The sequence below is a fragment of the Molothrus aeneus genome, chromosome 7, assembly GCF_037042795.1.
Source record: "Molothrus aeneus isolate 106 chromosome 7, BPBGC_Maene_1.0, whole genome shotgun sequence".
Taxonomy (NCBI): Eukaryota; Metazoa; Chordata; class Aves; order Passeriformes; family Icteridae; genus Molothrus; species Molothrus aeneus.
In genome coordinates, this window is record NC_089652.1 from 22,818,258 (window position 1) to 22,832,767 (window position 14,510).

At 51.3% G+C, this 14,510-nt stretch overlaps 1 protein-coding gene across 2 annotated transcripts in view; it reads right to left on the reverse strand.

Annotated features, from left to right (window-relative positions):
• SLC4A3 (solute carrier family 4 member 3) overlaps window positions 1–14,330 on the reverse strand; it is a 31,899-nt gene extending 17,569 nt beyond the window's left edge. For both annotated transcript variants that reach the window (XM_066554039.1, XM_066554037.1), the window contains exons 1-6: window positions 14,259–14,330; window positions 9,248–9,388; window positions 7,875–8,031; window positions 4,013–4,347; window positions 3,449–3,591; window positions 2,672–2,883 (exon numbers count right to left, since the gene is read on the reverse strand). In XM_066554039.1, the coding sequence (XP_066410136.1) occupies window positions 2,672–2,883; window positions 3,449–3,591; window positions 4,013–4,347; window positions 7,875–8,031; window positions 9,248–9,301 (901 nt within the window). In that variant the 5' untranslated portion in view covers window positions 9,302–9,388; window positions 14,259–14,330. The remainder of the gene's footprint in view (window positions 1–2,671; window positions 2,884–3,448; window positions 3,592–4,012; window positions 4,348–7,874; window positions 8,032–9,247; window positions 9,389–14,258) is intronic.
• Window positions 14,331–14,510: the final 180 nt, after the last annotated feature.

Here is a 14,510-nt window from a genome sequence, read left to right on the forward strand (position 1 = left end):
TCCACAATGTGGAGTCATTATACAATTAAGAGTTTACTGTACAGAGCACCTACAGTATTAGCTGTAGCAATCAATGAATGTGTTAAATACTAGAAAGCCCAATTTCCCCACTTTGTAAGTGATGCATTATCACACCCTGCAGAGTGATCTGCCCCTTCTACCTTCCCAAGAATATCCATGTTTTCCAAGGTGAACCTGGAACAATTTCTTCACACTTTTAATTTACAGCTCATTCAGCTTGGGACAGATGATGGGACCAATTTGCTCCAGGTTTCTATTTTGAACTTTGCTACTATTATATGCCCTATCAATTTACAGTAACAAGTAGCAGAGTTGTTACTGTAACAGCCAGAAGCTAATCCCCACTAGCTGGTCCCTGCAGAAGCACATAGGCAGACATTTTTTTCCTGAGGGCTTGTAAAGATGGAACAGATGACAAAGAGAACACAATATTGGGACTGAGAGGCAGGGCAAATTCAGTTTTTTGCCTGAGATCAAACAGTCTGTGGCAGAGGCAGAAGCTGAACCAAGGCATCCTGAGCTCCAGTTACAATCACTCTGCTTTCCCACTCTTTTGTGTAAAGCTGTTTAGTGGGCTAGTTCTGGGACATCACCCTCCCATGTGCACTCCTAAAATCCCTTGAAAAATTAACACATGATCCAGATGATGATATTTGGACAATCACCCATGAGCCATGGCTATAAACAGTACCACTCCCAAGGTGGGCCACCTTTTAGCAACATGCACCAAGGAAGGAGCCCTGTGAGAGATGGGAGTCAGGCTCTGGTTTCTGCATGGTCTCTGAGACAGCTCAGAGACTGCTCTGCAAGGGATGTGAAGGTACAGAAACAGATGCAGAGAACAGGAAGACATTCTTGACTCTCAAGATTCCTATTCTCTCCTTCCTTGCTTTTCCCACTCTTGCTTCCTTTCTTCCTCTTTTCTCCAGGCACACCAGCCAGCCTGCTATCAGCTAGTTTCACAGCCATGTTCAAGCATGCAGATACAAAGCCTAGGTTATTTTTTTTTCCTTTGGGCAATTAGGCTACGGTGCAGAGCTAGAACCTGATACCCACCTCTGCTGTCAGATCCGCACCTCAACTCAAATTCCAGGAAAAAGAGCAGCAGCACACTGTCACCTTGTGCTACAAATGGAAGGGGAAATCTCTTTGTCCTTACCCACCTCAGAACAGCTGCTTTTTCTCTGCCCACGGCATGGGCCACATCCTGATAAGCACAAACAGCAAGATGCAGCTGTCTCTGGAGCTGCTCGAGCAAGACACACAGGGGAAAGCACCTCAGCACTACAACACAGATTGTAAGACCTCACACAGACACACAGGCCTCAGGCAGCTCCTCTGGTGTCCCCAGACACACAGTGGGGCAGACTGCACTTCTCTAAACCAGAAGACCAACCTGACATGGAGAGGGTACAGACAACAAACACAGGAGGGGGGTTATGCACTTGTAGCAGGGGGCTCTGATCTACAGCTGCAATCACGGGGTCACTGCTCTGGTACTTACAGGTGGGCTCCCCGCCTGGGTAGCCCAGATGGTTTCTGATGGCCTCCCATAAATCATAGTCTTCAAAATTGAAGGCAAATTCATCAAAGTCTTCATAGCCGAGTGAGTTGCGAATACAGGTGCTTATCACTACCTCCGGGCTGCTGCCCCCTTCTGATTCCTTTGCTGGCTCCTCTCGCTCTTGAAGGGTTGTCATGTTGTCCTTGTGAAGGTCAGGGGTCAGGTGTCATGAACGACACGCCTTCAGATGAGGAGCCAGGACAGCCAGTCTGACGTGTGGGAAGCAAGCTGCCCCCCGGGGGATTCAGCACAGCCCTGGGGCCAGCCCCGGTGCCTCGCTCCCCTGCTCACGGGGCATGAAGGTGCCGGCTGCAGCAGCCCCGAGGACTGATGAGGTTCCAGGAAGACTGGCTCCACCCAGGGATGCTTCTGCCGGGGGCTGCCCACCAGCTCCTCCAGAGCAGGGTCCTCGCTTTCCGTGGGGTCTTGTGATAGATGGCCAGGGATGCACCACCCGTGGCCCGGGCACAGCCAGGCTGCATGTGCAGCACTGCTTTTCTCCCTCACTCCCCTCTGGTGTCTCCCTCCCTCTCCAGCCTGCAGAGCAACCTATTGAATTCTCCATGTCCTCAGGCCCGGAGCGTGCATTTCCATGACGTCTCTGTCTCTGTCCTCGTGCCACGCACAGGGGCAGTCCCCCTCTGAGGCGCTCCAGAGGAGGCAGCTGCCTCTGCAGGAGAGCAGAGGAGAGGGGAGGCTCCTCACCTCAGGTTTTCTGCAATAGCAGAGCTGGCAGCGTGTCACACAGAGGGCTGATTGCTGGGAAAGTGTGTCAGGAGAGGAGAGAGCTGGGTCTCAGGGAAATGCTGGGAACCCTGAACTGGAGAGGACAGGGGGGTGGGTGGTGGAGCAGGCATCCATGGGGTAGGTGGGAGTAGAGATGCTGAAAACATAAGGATCAGCACTGTGGACAATGCAAAGCTAACAGAGATGACACACTGCTGGGAAAGAAGGATCTGGGGAACAGGAAGGTGAGGTCCTGTGGCAGGCTGAAGACCATGCCTGAGGCTGCTAGGGGAGAGCAAGAGAAGCACGGGACAAAGGGACACACACACTGGTAACACAGGTAGTGTTGTAAAGCCTCACTTTTCATGCCATCCAAGTCAGCAGACGCCAGCATCTGGGCCTCGGCCTCGTCAGTGGGGACGCGCTGGTAGGCCGCGCTCTCCAGGGTGGTCATGCTGCCGATGCACATCCTCTCCTTCAAGTCATAGGTACCCCTCTGGCCACTCGCCACCTGGCCCCAGGCCTTGCGCTTCTCCCACCCACGGGACAGACGCTCTCGAGGCCCAGGGGGGCTGTAGGAACCAAAGAAACTGACAGTAGTAAGCAGGGTGAATGACAATGGCCAGTGGCCTCAGGGGTTGGGGTCCCATGGCCCAGCCCTGACCAGCAAGCCTCTGAGAAGGAGCAGGGCCAGGAGTCATCTTCTGCAAAACCTGAAGGCTGCTCCTTCTGCTCCTCCTCTTCCCTACCACAGAGTGGGATCAGCTTGTGCCCAGTGTCAGGGACCTACCCCTGAGTCAATGGCCTCATGGTCCCCTCCTGGGGCTTCCCAGCCAGCAGCTCAGCATGACAGCACAAGTTAGCTGGGAGGAAGGGTACTCCAGGTGTGCAGCCCAGTGCCTCTAACCCTGCACTATGGGGATCCCATGGACCCAGGGAGGTTGCAGGAGTCCCATGGAATCATCATCCCACCAGAGAGCAGCCCTCTCACTCACAGATGCTCTCCCTCTGGGGCCATGTCCCTTCTGACTCATCAGGGAAGTTTGGGCTAAGCACAGCCACTGCCCCTGGGGACAGACTCTGTGCAGTGACCTTGAGCCAGGCAGAGCAGCAGGCAGCTTGGCACCGCTCACCTACCTGTGGAGAGAGGCAGGGCCCTTGTCCTGCAGCAGGTCAGCAAAGCGAGGCATGGGGGACAGGATGCCACACTCCTCCTCCATGTGGAACTGCGCGGGGGCTGCAGTGCTGCTGGGCTCCTCCTCATCGCTGCCAACGGTGAACTGCAGAGACAACAGCCCTGACAGCAAGAGCTGGGCAGGCAGCCTTCACCCCAATCCTTGGCACACAGGTCCTACCCAAGATGGGCCACAGTGGCTTTCCCCACATGCCCCATACCCTGGGACTGCTCATACTGAGCCCTCCACTGTACTATAAAACTTAAGAACAGACACACTCATCTTCCCCCATGGGTCTTACAGCCTCAAAATGCTCATGCACACCCACCCCTGCATCCACACCAAGCAATGACTTACCTGTCACTGTCCTTTGGTGGCCATCTCTACTAGACAAGGACAAAAACACTCTTCCCACAATACTGCACAGCTACAAGTTCTTATCCCTGAGCAGCATACTTGCTGGCACCCTCCTACCACCTCCCTCCAGACTCCAAGCCCCATCCAGATAGGCACGTCCTGGCCTTGCCTTTGGTTTGCTTGGGGACTCCAGCTTAGGGGATGTGTCCTTCCCACGAGCTTCAGCCTCAGATTCTGCAGAGATTTCTTTCTCCTGGACCTCCTCTGCCTCAGATTCTCCTTCTTCCTCCTCTTCTTCTTCCTCTTCTTCCTCCTCTTCTCCTCCCTCCTCGTCCTCTTCCTGGATGGTGGGGGTCACCTCTGAGGGAGGTATTGAAGTTTTCTTCTTTTTCCTCCTTCTTTTTTTCCTCCTGCTGGCACGGGGTGGCCTCTTTTGGAACTTGAGGGCAGAAGGGAGGTGAGTGGAAAGGGGATGATGGATGTGGTGCGAGGTTTGGCGGTGGACTGAGAGAGAAAAAGAGAGTCAGGGGCAGGAAGAGGCTGGGAGGAACCTGCCAGGCGCCCCTCCAGGAAACAGCATGGTCTGAAGATCAAGGGCCAGGAAGGGCAAGGAGAGCCACCAGCCCACAGGGACATAGCAAAGCTCTTTCACTGATGTGGCAGGCTGTGTCCAGCCTGGGATAGGTGGGGACAGAGCCCCTGTGCAATGCCAAACGACCCCAATACAGCTCCACTGCCCTGGGGAAGGCAGCACTCTCCCTGTGTTGCCAAAAGCCATTTGCATGGCTGTGCAGAGCTGCAGTGACCTGCCACGGGCAACATCCTCTTCCTAAACATGGGGAAATGTTTCTTGCATCCTCAAACAAGCAAAATTTGGGTCCTTTACAAACTTTTTAGGGACATTAGTTAGTGGTTAGGCTATGGCTTAGTGGTGGACTTGGTGTTAGGTTTACAGTTGGACTTAATGATCTTAAAGGTCTTTCCATCCTAAATGATAATGATTTCTTTTCTGCATAATGTTTCTTTGAGTTGAATAGATGTAATTTATTTATCCCCCAGACTTTGACAGAAAGTTCCTTCTACTCAGCCATAGAAACAACAGTGCAGAAGTAACCTAAGTCCAAATCCCAGGTACTTTGAGGGCATGTGTTGTACCAGCCTCTGAAATTCAGGTTCAGTTAGGAGGCTGTCTTTTAAAAACCAGGGTAAAGAAACAGGGCAGAAGGACTTTTCTTTAAACTAATCCACAAAGAGAAATTCATACAGGTTTGACCTGGGTGTCATGGGAATTACAGAATGAGAAGAAATTAAGGACATTTCTGAGCCTTCATTCCAAAACAAAGGCAACACACCAGGCAGGGAAGAGGGTAAGTTCAGCATCCCACTGTGAGAGAAAGAGAAGCCATTGCTGCCAGGGCTAGCTGCAGGCACAAAGCCTCCCACGGACAGTCTGCAGGATGCACAGGTCCTGGGGCTGCACCCAGAGAGGCTGAAATCAGGGGGCACCAGCCACTTGGCAAGGGGGTGTTGCTCGGCAGCTCTTCCTGAGCAATTGTTTCCAGACGGTTTAGATTTGGTTCCTTCCCAGCTTTCCTGTGACATGGCAGCAAAATCTGTTTATAGTGAAAACTACCTTCAAAGGACATTTTCAATGTAGGCTGTAACCTTCTCCCTGGGAGAGCCAGGCAGGTTCATTGTTCTGCTGTCATGTTTCCTTTCCTTTGGTTTCTCAAGTCTTTTCTTCCTTGTTTCCCCCCTTGGGAACAGCAGGGATATTTCACACATCCCCCTGGTTCAGAAGAAGCAGCTTGTGGCAAGATTAGAGGAGATTTAGAATGGTCAGACGTCTGCACATTGGAAAGAGTTTGGGCTCTTTAGAAACACTTTTCTCTCAGAAGTGATTTTTTCTTTGACTTAACTGGGTGTACCCTATTTCACTCACAAGATGTGGAAGACAGACCCTCCTGTCCTACTGCTGTACTTCCACAGCATGCCACAGGTAGGTCAGGCACAAATTTCTAATATAAGAAGCAAGGAAGACCCCAGCTATACACACGTTGCTCCTTCAACAGCACAAAGCTGCTGATGAGGACACAGCCCATCTTTCCCTTCTGGCTTGTTCACTTCAGTCCAAGACAGAAACATTTATGTTTTGGATCAGAAGGAAACTGCAAGGAAGGGCAGTGATGGTGAGTGATCTGGCACAGAAGAGGGGAGCACTGCTCTCCTCTTCACCCCTGCACTCGGCCTTCCTTGGGTCAACTGATCACATCTCCACAGAGGTGGTCTGGAGGTGGGAAAAACACACCTCTCCTAAACACAAAAGGATTCATACCTCCCCCTTCTTCCTCCTTGTCCTCCTGTGCATCCAGTCCCTGCCCTCCCTCCCTGCTCCCTTCCTTGCACTGCCTGCCTGTATGGAAAGTTACTGCCAAACTAGTGTCCCAGATGTTTGATTACATCTCTTGGTGAACTTGATACAAGAGATATGAAAAAGTAATTTAGATAGGGAGCCCAGAAGGAAGAGCCTACATATTAGGAATTCCTGGCTTCGACTGAGGCAGGAAACATTTCTAAGCCCAGAGAACATTCACCTCTATGGGCTGGTATGTTATCTTTAAAAGTCTAATGACCTAACCAGATCTTCCAGCTTTATAAATACAAACTGCATAAAACTCTTGATAACCAGGGTTGATGTAGCCCTAGACAACAGAAATACATCAGGAGTTCAGAGGAAAACAAACTTGATTCTGACAAAAGAAAAATGATTCTCCTATTAATAAGGGGAACAAACCCAACCCCAAACAGTACAAATCTCTAGTTAAAATTTTCAAAAAGCTTCTGCCATGCATGCTCAAGCAGATCATCCATGTCCTCCAAGCCAATCCGCACACCTGTGCACACAGGCAGAGCTTCTGAGCAGGTAGGTCCTACAGGACAGGAATTCAACCCACAGCAAAGCTATCAGCACCTTGCAGCCATGTGCATGAGTGACTGTGAGCCCAGATGGGAGGTGTTATTTAAATGGAGCCTCTGTAGAGAAATGACACAGGCAAAAAACAGCAGCTGAGGTGCACTACAGTAATAGACTTTTACCAGCAAGCTTTTATAACAGCCATTGGAAATGAGTGGCCAAGCAGAAAACAGCCTGGTGATGTACTTGGGACATAATGTTCCCAAGGTTGTAGCTCATCAAAGCCAAGCTGGAAAAGAAGCAATATGTGACTGTGGAGAGCCACAGACTGGGAAAATCTCCCAACCACTGCTACGTGTCTGCCACACAAACAGGCTGCTGGATGGGGGCCTCTTCCTGCCCTTCACTGCTGTTACTACAGAGTAACATAACACACCTATGCCAGGCAACAGCTTATGGTCACTCTTGTCAGTACATTCTCATCTAACATACAAAGTGACTTTGGGCAGGCCAGTTGCCTTCATCGTGAAAGAGCAGATAGAGGAACAGATACACTGCTCAGATGAATTCAGGTGAGATAACTACAGCACTTTAAATTCACACTCCATTTTTATTTTGCAGTTCCTTTCTTTGATCAGATAAGCCCAGTGGATTCTTGAGTGCTACTTAGAAATACACAGGCATGTCTGACTGGAGCCATCTGCTTTCAGACTGGGGAAGACAGCCTGGCTTCTGGTCATGTTTGGTTGTTTCTTTGCAGCCACATGGAAGAAAAATTGTTTCAAAACTGGAAAATTCAGCTTGGGGAAGTAGCTGCAGAGGCCTCAGAGACTGGTCTAGGAGGTGAACGAACACCCTGGCTGAGCTACGGCTGCTGGGTGGGCTGTGCAGTAGCTATGCCTATGGAGACAGAGAAAACAGGAACAGACTGGAAACAGGCCGTGGGCACTGGTGCTAAACTGTGTGTTCATAGCACCTTGGGAACGCTCTGGAGGAAGGAAGTGAATAGCAGGCTAATACAATCTGCAGTCCTGGCACAAGGCTGCAGAGCATGTGGGACTGAGAGAGGGCTGGTGGTGAGGGTGGAAGGGAGTACAATGTTTCAAAACCTACATACATTCAAAATCACTCTCACTGTAGCTGCGACTTTGCTTCTCCAGATTGCTCGATGCTGACTTGCTTATCAGGTCCCCAAATCTCTCGATTGACAAAGTCTTATCCAAGTCCTCATCGTCCTCGGCACCAGGAGAGGCTTTCTCTGCGTCATCTCTGCCCTGCACAGAAACCGCCAGGTAAGAATCAAACACGGCAGACCCCTAAAGCCCTCTGGATCCTCCTGCCCTTCCAACAGCACCAGGCTCCATACAACAGGCCTGGGGCACAATGTCTCACATAGAGGCACAGCTCTGCTCAGAACCAAGTGCCAGAATGGACCATCAAGCTCCAAGGCACACTCTGCAGGGATACCTTAGTGGTCCTCCACACCAGTCTTGAGTGGCAGGTATCAAGGGAATATGCCAGTGCCAGTTTTCCCATTAGAGGAAATGTGTAGCTTTTGTTTGGCTGGAATTTCTCTCTCCTCACATTTAACTGCTGCTCTCTGGTCTTCCTTTTGCTCAGTCTGCCATCTCTCTAATTCTTAGGCCTCCTCTGTATTTCCCCTTGGGAGACAGCATCCCTGCTCTGGTGAGTTGCCCTTGGGTCAGTGACCACCCTGTGCCTTCCCACCTCCCCTCCACAATCTAGAGACTCCCCGTTCCTCTTGGATGCCTTCTTCAGGTTTTTCTGCCTATTTTCCTCCTGTTTCAGGCAATGGGAACTTCTCTGCCTTTTGCTGGTGGAAGTGCCCTGACATGAGCATCACCAGGTGCCTGCCGGCCAGCCGGCCTGCCTTTCTTTCTTTCTTTCTTTCTCCTGAGCAGCTGCAGCTGGTAAAATTTTCCATCAATATAGCCGAAATGCCAGCGTGGAGCTGTTGTGGACTCCCGTGTTTCCATGGAAACAGGAGGAGGCCCAACTGTGACAAATCTGCTAGGCAGAAAGAGGGAGCAAGGCAGCTTTAGCTGAGAGATCCCTCTCCTCGCATCACTGTTCTTAGCTGTGGCCTAGGAGCAGCTTTGTGTCTGTGGGTGAGACTGCTTCGCCTCTCACCTTAGCACAGGTGTCCCAAGCCCAGCCTAAACAGGGACAGTCTGTTTTCAAGCTGCTCAGCTCCTCCTGCCACTTGTGTACCCTACCCAATGGCATGTGGAGGCAGAGGGACCTCACAGAGCAATCCCTGGCCTTTCCTGGGCCGCAGTTTGCTGTCTGTGTGCAGAGGATCGGGGCTCGGTGCAGCCTGTCCCTGTAAGCGCAGGCTGTGTCTCCTGTCCTGCTGCAGCACAGGACACCGGGCCCGCTCTCAGCCAGCAGGAGCACGGCCCCCGGGGAAGAGACAGCCCCACCGCTGCTGCTGCTGCTGCTGCTGCTGCTGCTGGATTCCCAGCTCACCTGCTGCAAGTCGATGAAGACATCTCCTACGGGAGGGGACTCTCCAGCTGCCATTTTGGTTCAGGACCTAAGGGCCTGGGCAAAATATCAACCCTTCTCTTTCACCGGCAGGCACCCAGGAAACCTGGAGAGTGGCATAACCTGTGGAGAGAGGGCAGGACAAGGGAATGTCGTGGGAAACTGCTGGCCACTGCCCTCAAGCCCCTGGCTCCTGATCCAGAGGTCACCTCAGCAGCCCCTGAAGAACCTCCCTGGCATCACTAGGACAGGCCTGTCCCCAGCAGTGTGCAGGGGCAAGTGGCCCAGCCCAGGCTGCTTTGGCCACCAGCTCCAGCTGATCAAGGATAGATGGGATCCTGTCCTTCTCTGAAAGGTCAGAGGGGCCAACGGAGACATCAGCTACATATAGCTCCTGCATAGGCTGTGCAAGAGAAAGGAAAGCTTCCTGCTCAGCCACCTCTACAGCAGCACACCAGTGCAAAGCTGGGGTGTGACTGACCACCAGGGAAAGAAAAAGTCGGAGAGATGAGGTGCTGGGAGTACATGCCAGGAGCAGGCAGCAGAGTGGTCCTGTGGCACCTAGCTTTAACTGGACAGATCCCAAAAAAGGCCAGAAGGAACCACAGAGAGAGCTGTGCAGACCACAGAAATAGGACAAGGACAAACAGTTCATCATTCACACGCCACACACAAAACAATACATGTTACAGGCAAAGAGACCAAGGCTGCAGATCTGTGCCCTGTCAGCACTGCCAGGGCTAAAGTCCCTGAGGACAGCACAAAGGAACAATTTGCTCAATACACAACTGCAGGTGAGGAAGGCAAAGAGGTGCTACGCTTGACAAGGACTGCAATACAGACTAACACAGAAATACCTCTGGTCAAAGCATCTACAGCAGCAGCACAGCCTAAACAGCATGGGCTGCACTCCAGGAAGAACTGGAGATAGTACAGAGGCTGGCACTGGGAAGACACTGATCCCAAAAAACTCATCTGGAACAGAGAAGATGTAAGCATATACACATATATGTGATTTGGGCACAGGGAGAAGCAAAGTGTCCTCAGCTCACAGCAGAAGAAAAGGGACACTTGTTAAAACTACAAGGGTAGAATACAAATGAATTCAAAATTGACAAAATGTTTTTTTTCAGTGATGTCATCAAGGAGCAAAACACTGCAATGTCAGAGGATAGCTTGGCCATCTCTCTGGTAAGAACTTGTATTTATGACAAATAAAATTAAGAGAAATTAAACCCATCTTCCAGAACAAGCTATTCTCCAGCTATGAAAGCTTTGGAGTAAGTACTACAGTCTATGTCCTGGCTATCTGCTGAGGGGCTTCTTACTATCTCATCTGAAGTACCTAGCATGGGACACTGTTCAAGACAGGTGACTAAAACACTAAAGGTTGTCTAAGGAGGAAAGCAGTAAGGCCACTTCATCATCCCTTCTATCTTTGAAGATCTCCAGAAGGTCTACAGTCTGCTTACTCTGCCTACATGAAGAACTTATTCAAACCAAAAATCCCAGGGCCATCTGTAAGGCAAGATTTTGAGGAGCTAATCTGACCACTGATGAACGATGGTCCTTTGCTCTACCTTCCTAATTATCAGGAATGAGGCAAAACATAATGGAAGAAGCCCCTGAAACACACTTCATTGGACTCATCACTAATTTCATCCTCAGTAAGACATCAACAGCTCAAGAGAAATAGGCTGCCAAGACAGACATCTAAGCAGCAAATACAGCATCCAGGCCATCCTTTAAGTAGGAGACATGATAGAGAAAAGGTTAATACTTGTCTTTTTTTTAGCTTTTTTTTTTTTTTTTTTTGCATTTAATTCAAGAAAAGGGTATAATTCCATGAAAACAAACAGCAGTAATTTTGGAACTGAAGGCAGGGAACATTTTATTCCAGTGGGAAGAGCTGGCAGGGGAACCTCACTTTGCAGGGCCATGGAATCACCACTGTTAAAGAAAGGATTGGACATTTTTAAGGAACAGAACAATCACAGCTACAGAATGACTGAAAAAACATGTTGCAAGGACTATAATTTAGGGAGTAAAAAGATAATGAAGCTTTGGACAGCAGCTCCTGTAGAGGCAGAATCCCTAATACTTAGCAAAATGGTAAGGTAATTTAACAAAAGAAATGCTAATGCTCAGCTTCACCTCTGTGCCACTAACATGCCTTGTGGGGCCTTTGAAGTAAACTAAAACTATCAGCAGGGCTGTGAAGCAATGTGCTTTGTTTCAGGGCAACCTTAGGTATGTCTGAAGCAAGGCAGAGGCTCCAGGGGCATTTTGTGCTCTGGGAGGGAGGAAACCTACATCCTGGAGAACTACTGGGTGCAACATATTCTGCTGACACCAGATTTCTAAGATGTTATCCTGAGTTTAAAACTACAGCCCAACTGCCTAAATGAAGTTAAAAGGGAGGGAAAGTCCAGCACCTAGTCTTTCTTTACCCATCATAGCAGCACATTCAAAATTATGCTGAAGCCATTTCTCTAATGAGGCTGAACAGCTAAAAGCCAGACAGTTGTAGTAGCAGTAAGAGAGCCCTGGGGACTTGCTTTGAAATTTCAGAGGGACTGGGAGATACCCACGGGGTTTCCATCAATGAAAGCATGATGCGATGTGTGGGCACCTTGATCTGACAGGACTTAGGGCCCAGCTGTTGGAAGGCTCTGACGCTTTGGGGACGAAAGAGGAGGTGAGGATGAGAGGTGTGTTCGCTGATTCTAACCCTACCAGCTCTCCTGTTCCTGAAGAATGGAGAGCCCACAGCCTAAAAGCACTGCTGCTCCCATTCAGCACATTCACGGCTGTCCACGGCCACTAGAGGCCACCTGCCCCCCACTTTGTGCCACCTCTGGAGGAAGGTGGGATGGAAACCTACGGGATCCTGCCTGGCGTTTCTATCACCCTCAACAGATGGAGTTCAGAGAAGAGCAAAATTTTGCCAGTGGGCCAGAGGGATTGATTTATAAGGAAAGGTTAGGAGCTAATTTTATCTAGCACAATATGGGATGACTAAGATGGAGATAGAACAAACCAGCAGTCTGGAAAGATCTCAAGGATGTAAAACACAACTGAAGATTATTTTTTTTGTCAGGCAGCCCTTCATAAAGAGACTTAAGAATAGGTTAAAATTGAAAATAGAAACTTAAAAGGAGTATCAGGGAAAATTCTGCTAATAAGCACCATGCTGAAGTGCCCAGCCGGCTGGCATCACTGCCTGGGTTGCCACAAGAAGAGCACAAGATAAAATGGGAAAATAAAAAAACAAACACCACTAAAGAAAAGTAAATGACTGATACCTTCATCCTACTGTATCTCCTGGTTATGGGGAGTACGTGATTCAGCATTCCCGCTAGAAGTAATTTTCAGTAATAGAAGCGTCATGCCAGCAGGCCAGATTCGAAGGGAGGCCAGAAAAATCCACAGCCTGCCAACCTGTGTGCACTCACTCATCCCTGCTCTCTCCACGAGCACATCAGTAAACACAACTGGCTCACAAAAATCACCATACCTTGTACTGACCATTGTACTGACCACCTAGGCTTAAGGGATTCTGAAGGAAAGTGAGCAGGCACGTCCCTGCAATGCTGGCAGCTACAGCATCTCCTACATGTTGCTCACAGGGACTCCAGTGGGGCTCCCCCTCATCCCCAAAGGCTGCTTCACAGTGCCAGTGCTTCCCTGTTTTGCTGAGAAAAACAAAATTTGGCACATCTTTGAGGGCCGAGGCGAGCAGTTCATACTGTCCCTTTGCAACAAAGATGAGTCAGGCTGCAGGCAGACTGCCCCAGCTCCGTGGGCAAGGAGCTGCATGGAGACAGCCATCAGGTCCCACATCCATCTCCTCAGCTCTTCCTTAATCCCTTGGCCATTGGCTGAAAATAATTTAGTTGTGGAGTGTCTAGACTAGGAGTGGATGTTAAGATAGGGATAAAGCCACAGGGGCAAAGCTGGTTTGAGGATAGGGGAAGAGAAGGGACTCTGGCTGATAGACACAGACTGGGAGAGCTCACAAAGGAGAAGGATTAGAGGCCTTGGAAGATTTTCCTGGGAAGAAATACTGATGTGCATGTCCACAGAGAAAAGGAGCAGGAGGGGTGCTGCTGCATACATCAAAGCATTTGGATGCTACTGTGACACTCACAGCCTCAAAGCCAAACAAAACAGGAGTGGGCTGCGCTGCCCCTACCTCTCCTCTGTCATGGCCGAGGAACAGAACACACATACCAGAATGAAAAGGCAACACATAAGACAGTAAACACACAAAGTTTTGTGGCACGAAGGTTTTAACCTGTAGATCTCTCTCCCACATGGCTATGCTGAAATTTGTATTATTACACAAACACTTTAGAAGGCTTAAATATTTCAATGAATCCTATACTCCACTGAACTACCCTGGATGAACCATCACAGCCTTTCACTCCTGAAGCACTGTCTGTTCCGTGACTCTCCCTCTCAACAGGCCCTTCATAGGGTACCAGACGGGACGGAGCCTGCACGGTCCACAGACACACAAACGAACACACGGAACAAAATTCACTCCAGAACGAAGTGCCAACACCAGACAGTAACAATAAGCCACCCCTCCACTGGACGTACGGACGGCTCTGACAGACACACGTACAGTCGGGGAAGGAAAGGGACACAGACAGACAGCCACCGGGGTCACTGCACCACGTCCGTGCCGTGCCGAGCCTTGCAAGCCCGTACGGTGCGGAGCGCGGGACTGCTCCAAGCCGCGCCGCATCCAGCCCCGAGCACCGCGCTGCGTGCCGTGCCGTGCCGTGCCCCGTGCCATGCACCGCCCCGCACCGTGCCGTGCCATGCACCATGCCCCGCACCGGCAGCCACCCGCACCGCGCCACGCACCGTGCAGCACCGGAGCGCTCCGCAGACGGGCCGGGGCAGGGCAGCCAGGCGGAGCTGCTGCAGCCGGGGCAGTAGCGCAGGTACAACCCACCCCCGACCCCCTCCCTCCGGCCCGTACCTCGCACCGCCGGAGCAGGAGAGCCGCCCGCCGCCGCCGCGCCGCGCCCCGGCCCCGCCGCCGCGCTCCGCCCGACACGTGCCGTGCCGCGCCGCGCTGGCGGCGGGCGGCGCTGCTCCCCGGCCTCCCGCCGGCCCGGCCCGCTCCGCGCCGACCGCCGCCGCTGCCGGGCCTCCGCCGCTTACCGGGGGGGCTGCGGGGCGGCGGCGCGGGGCGGCGGCGGGGCGGGGGCCGGGGGGCGAGGGCCCCGCC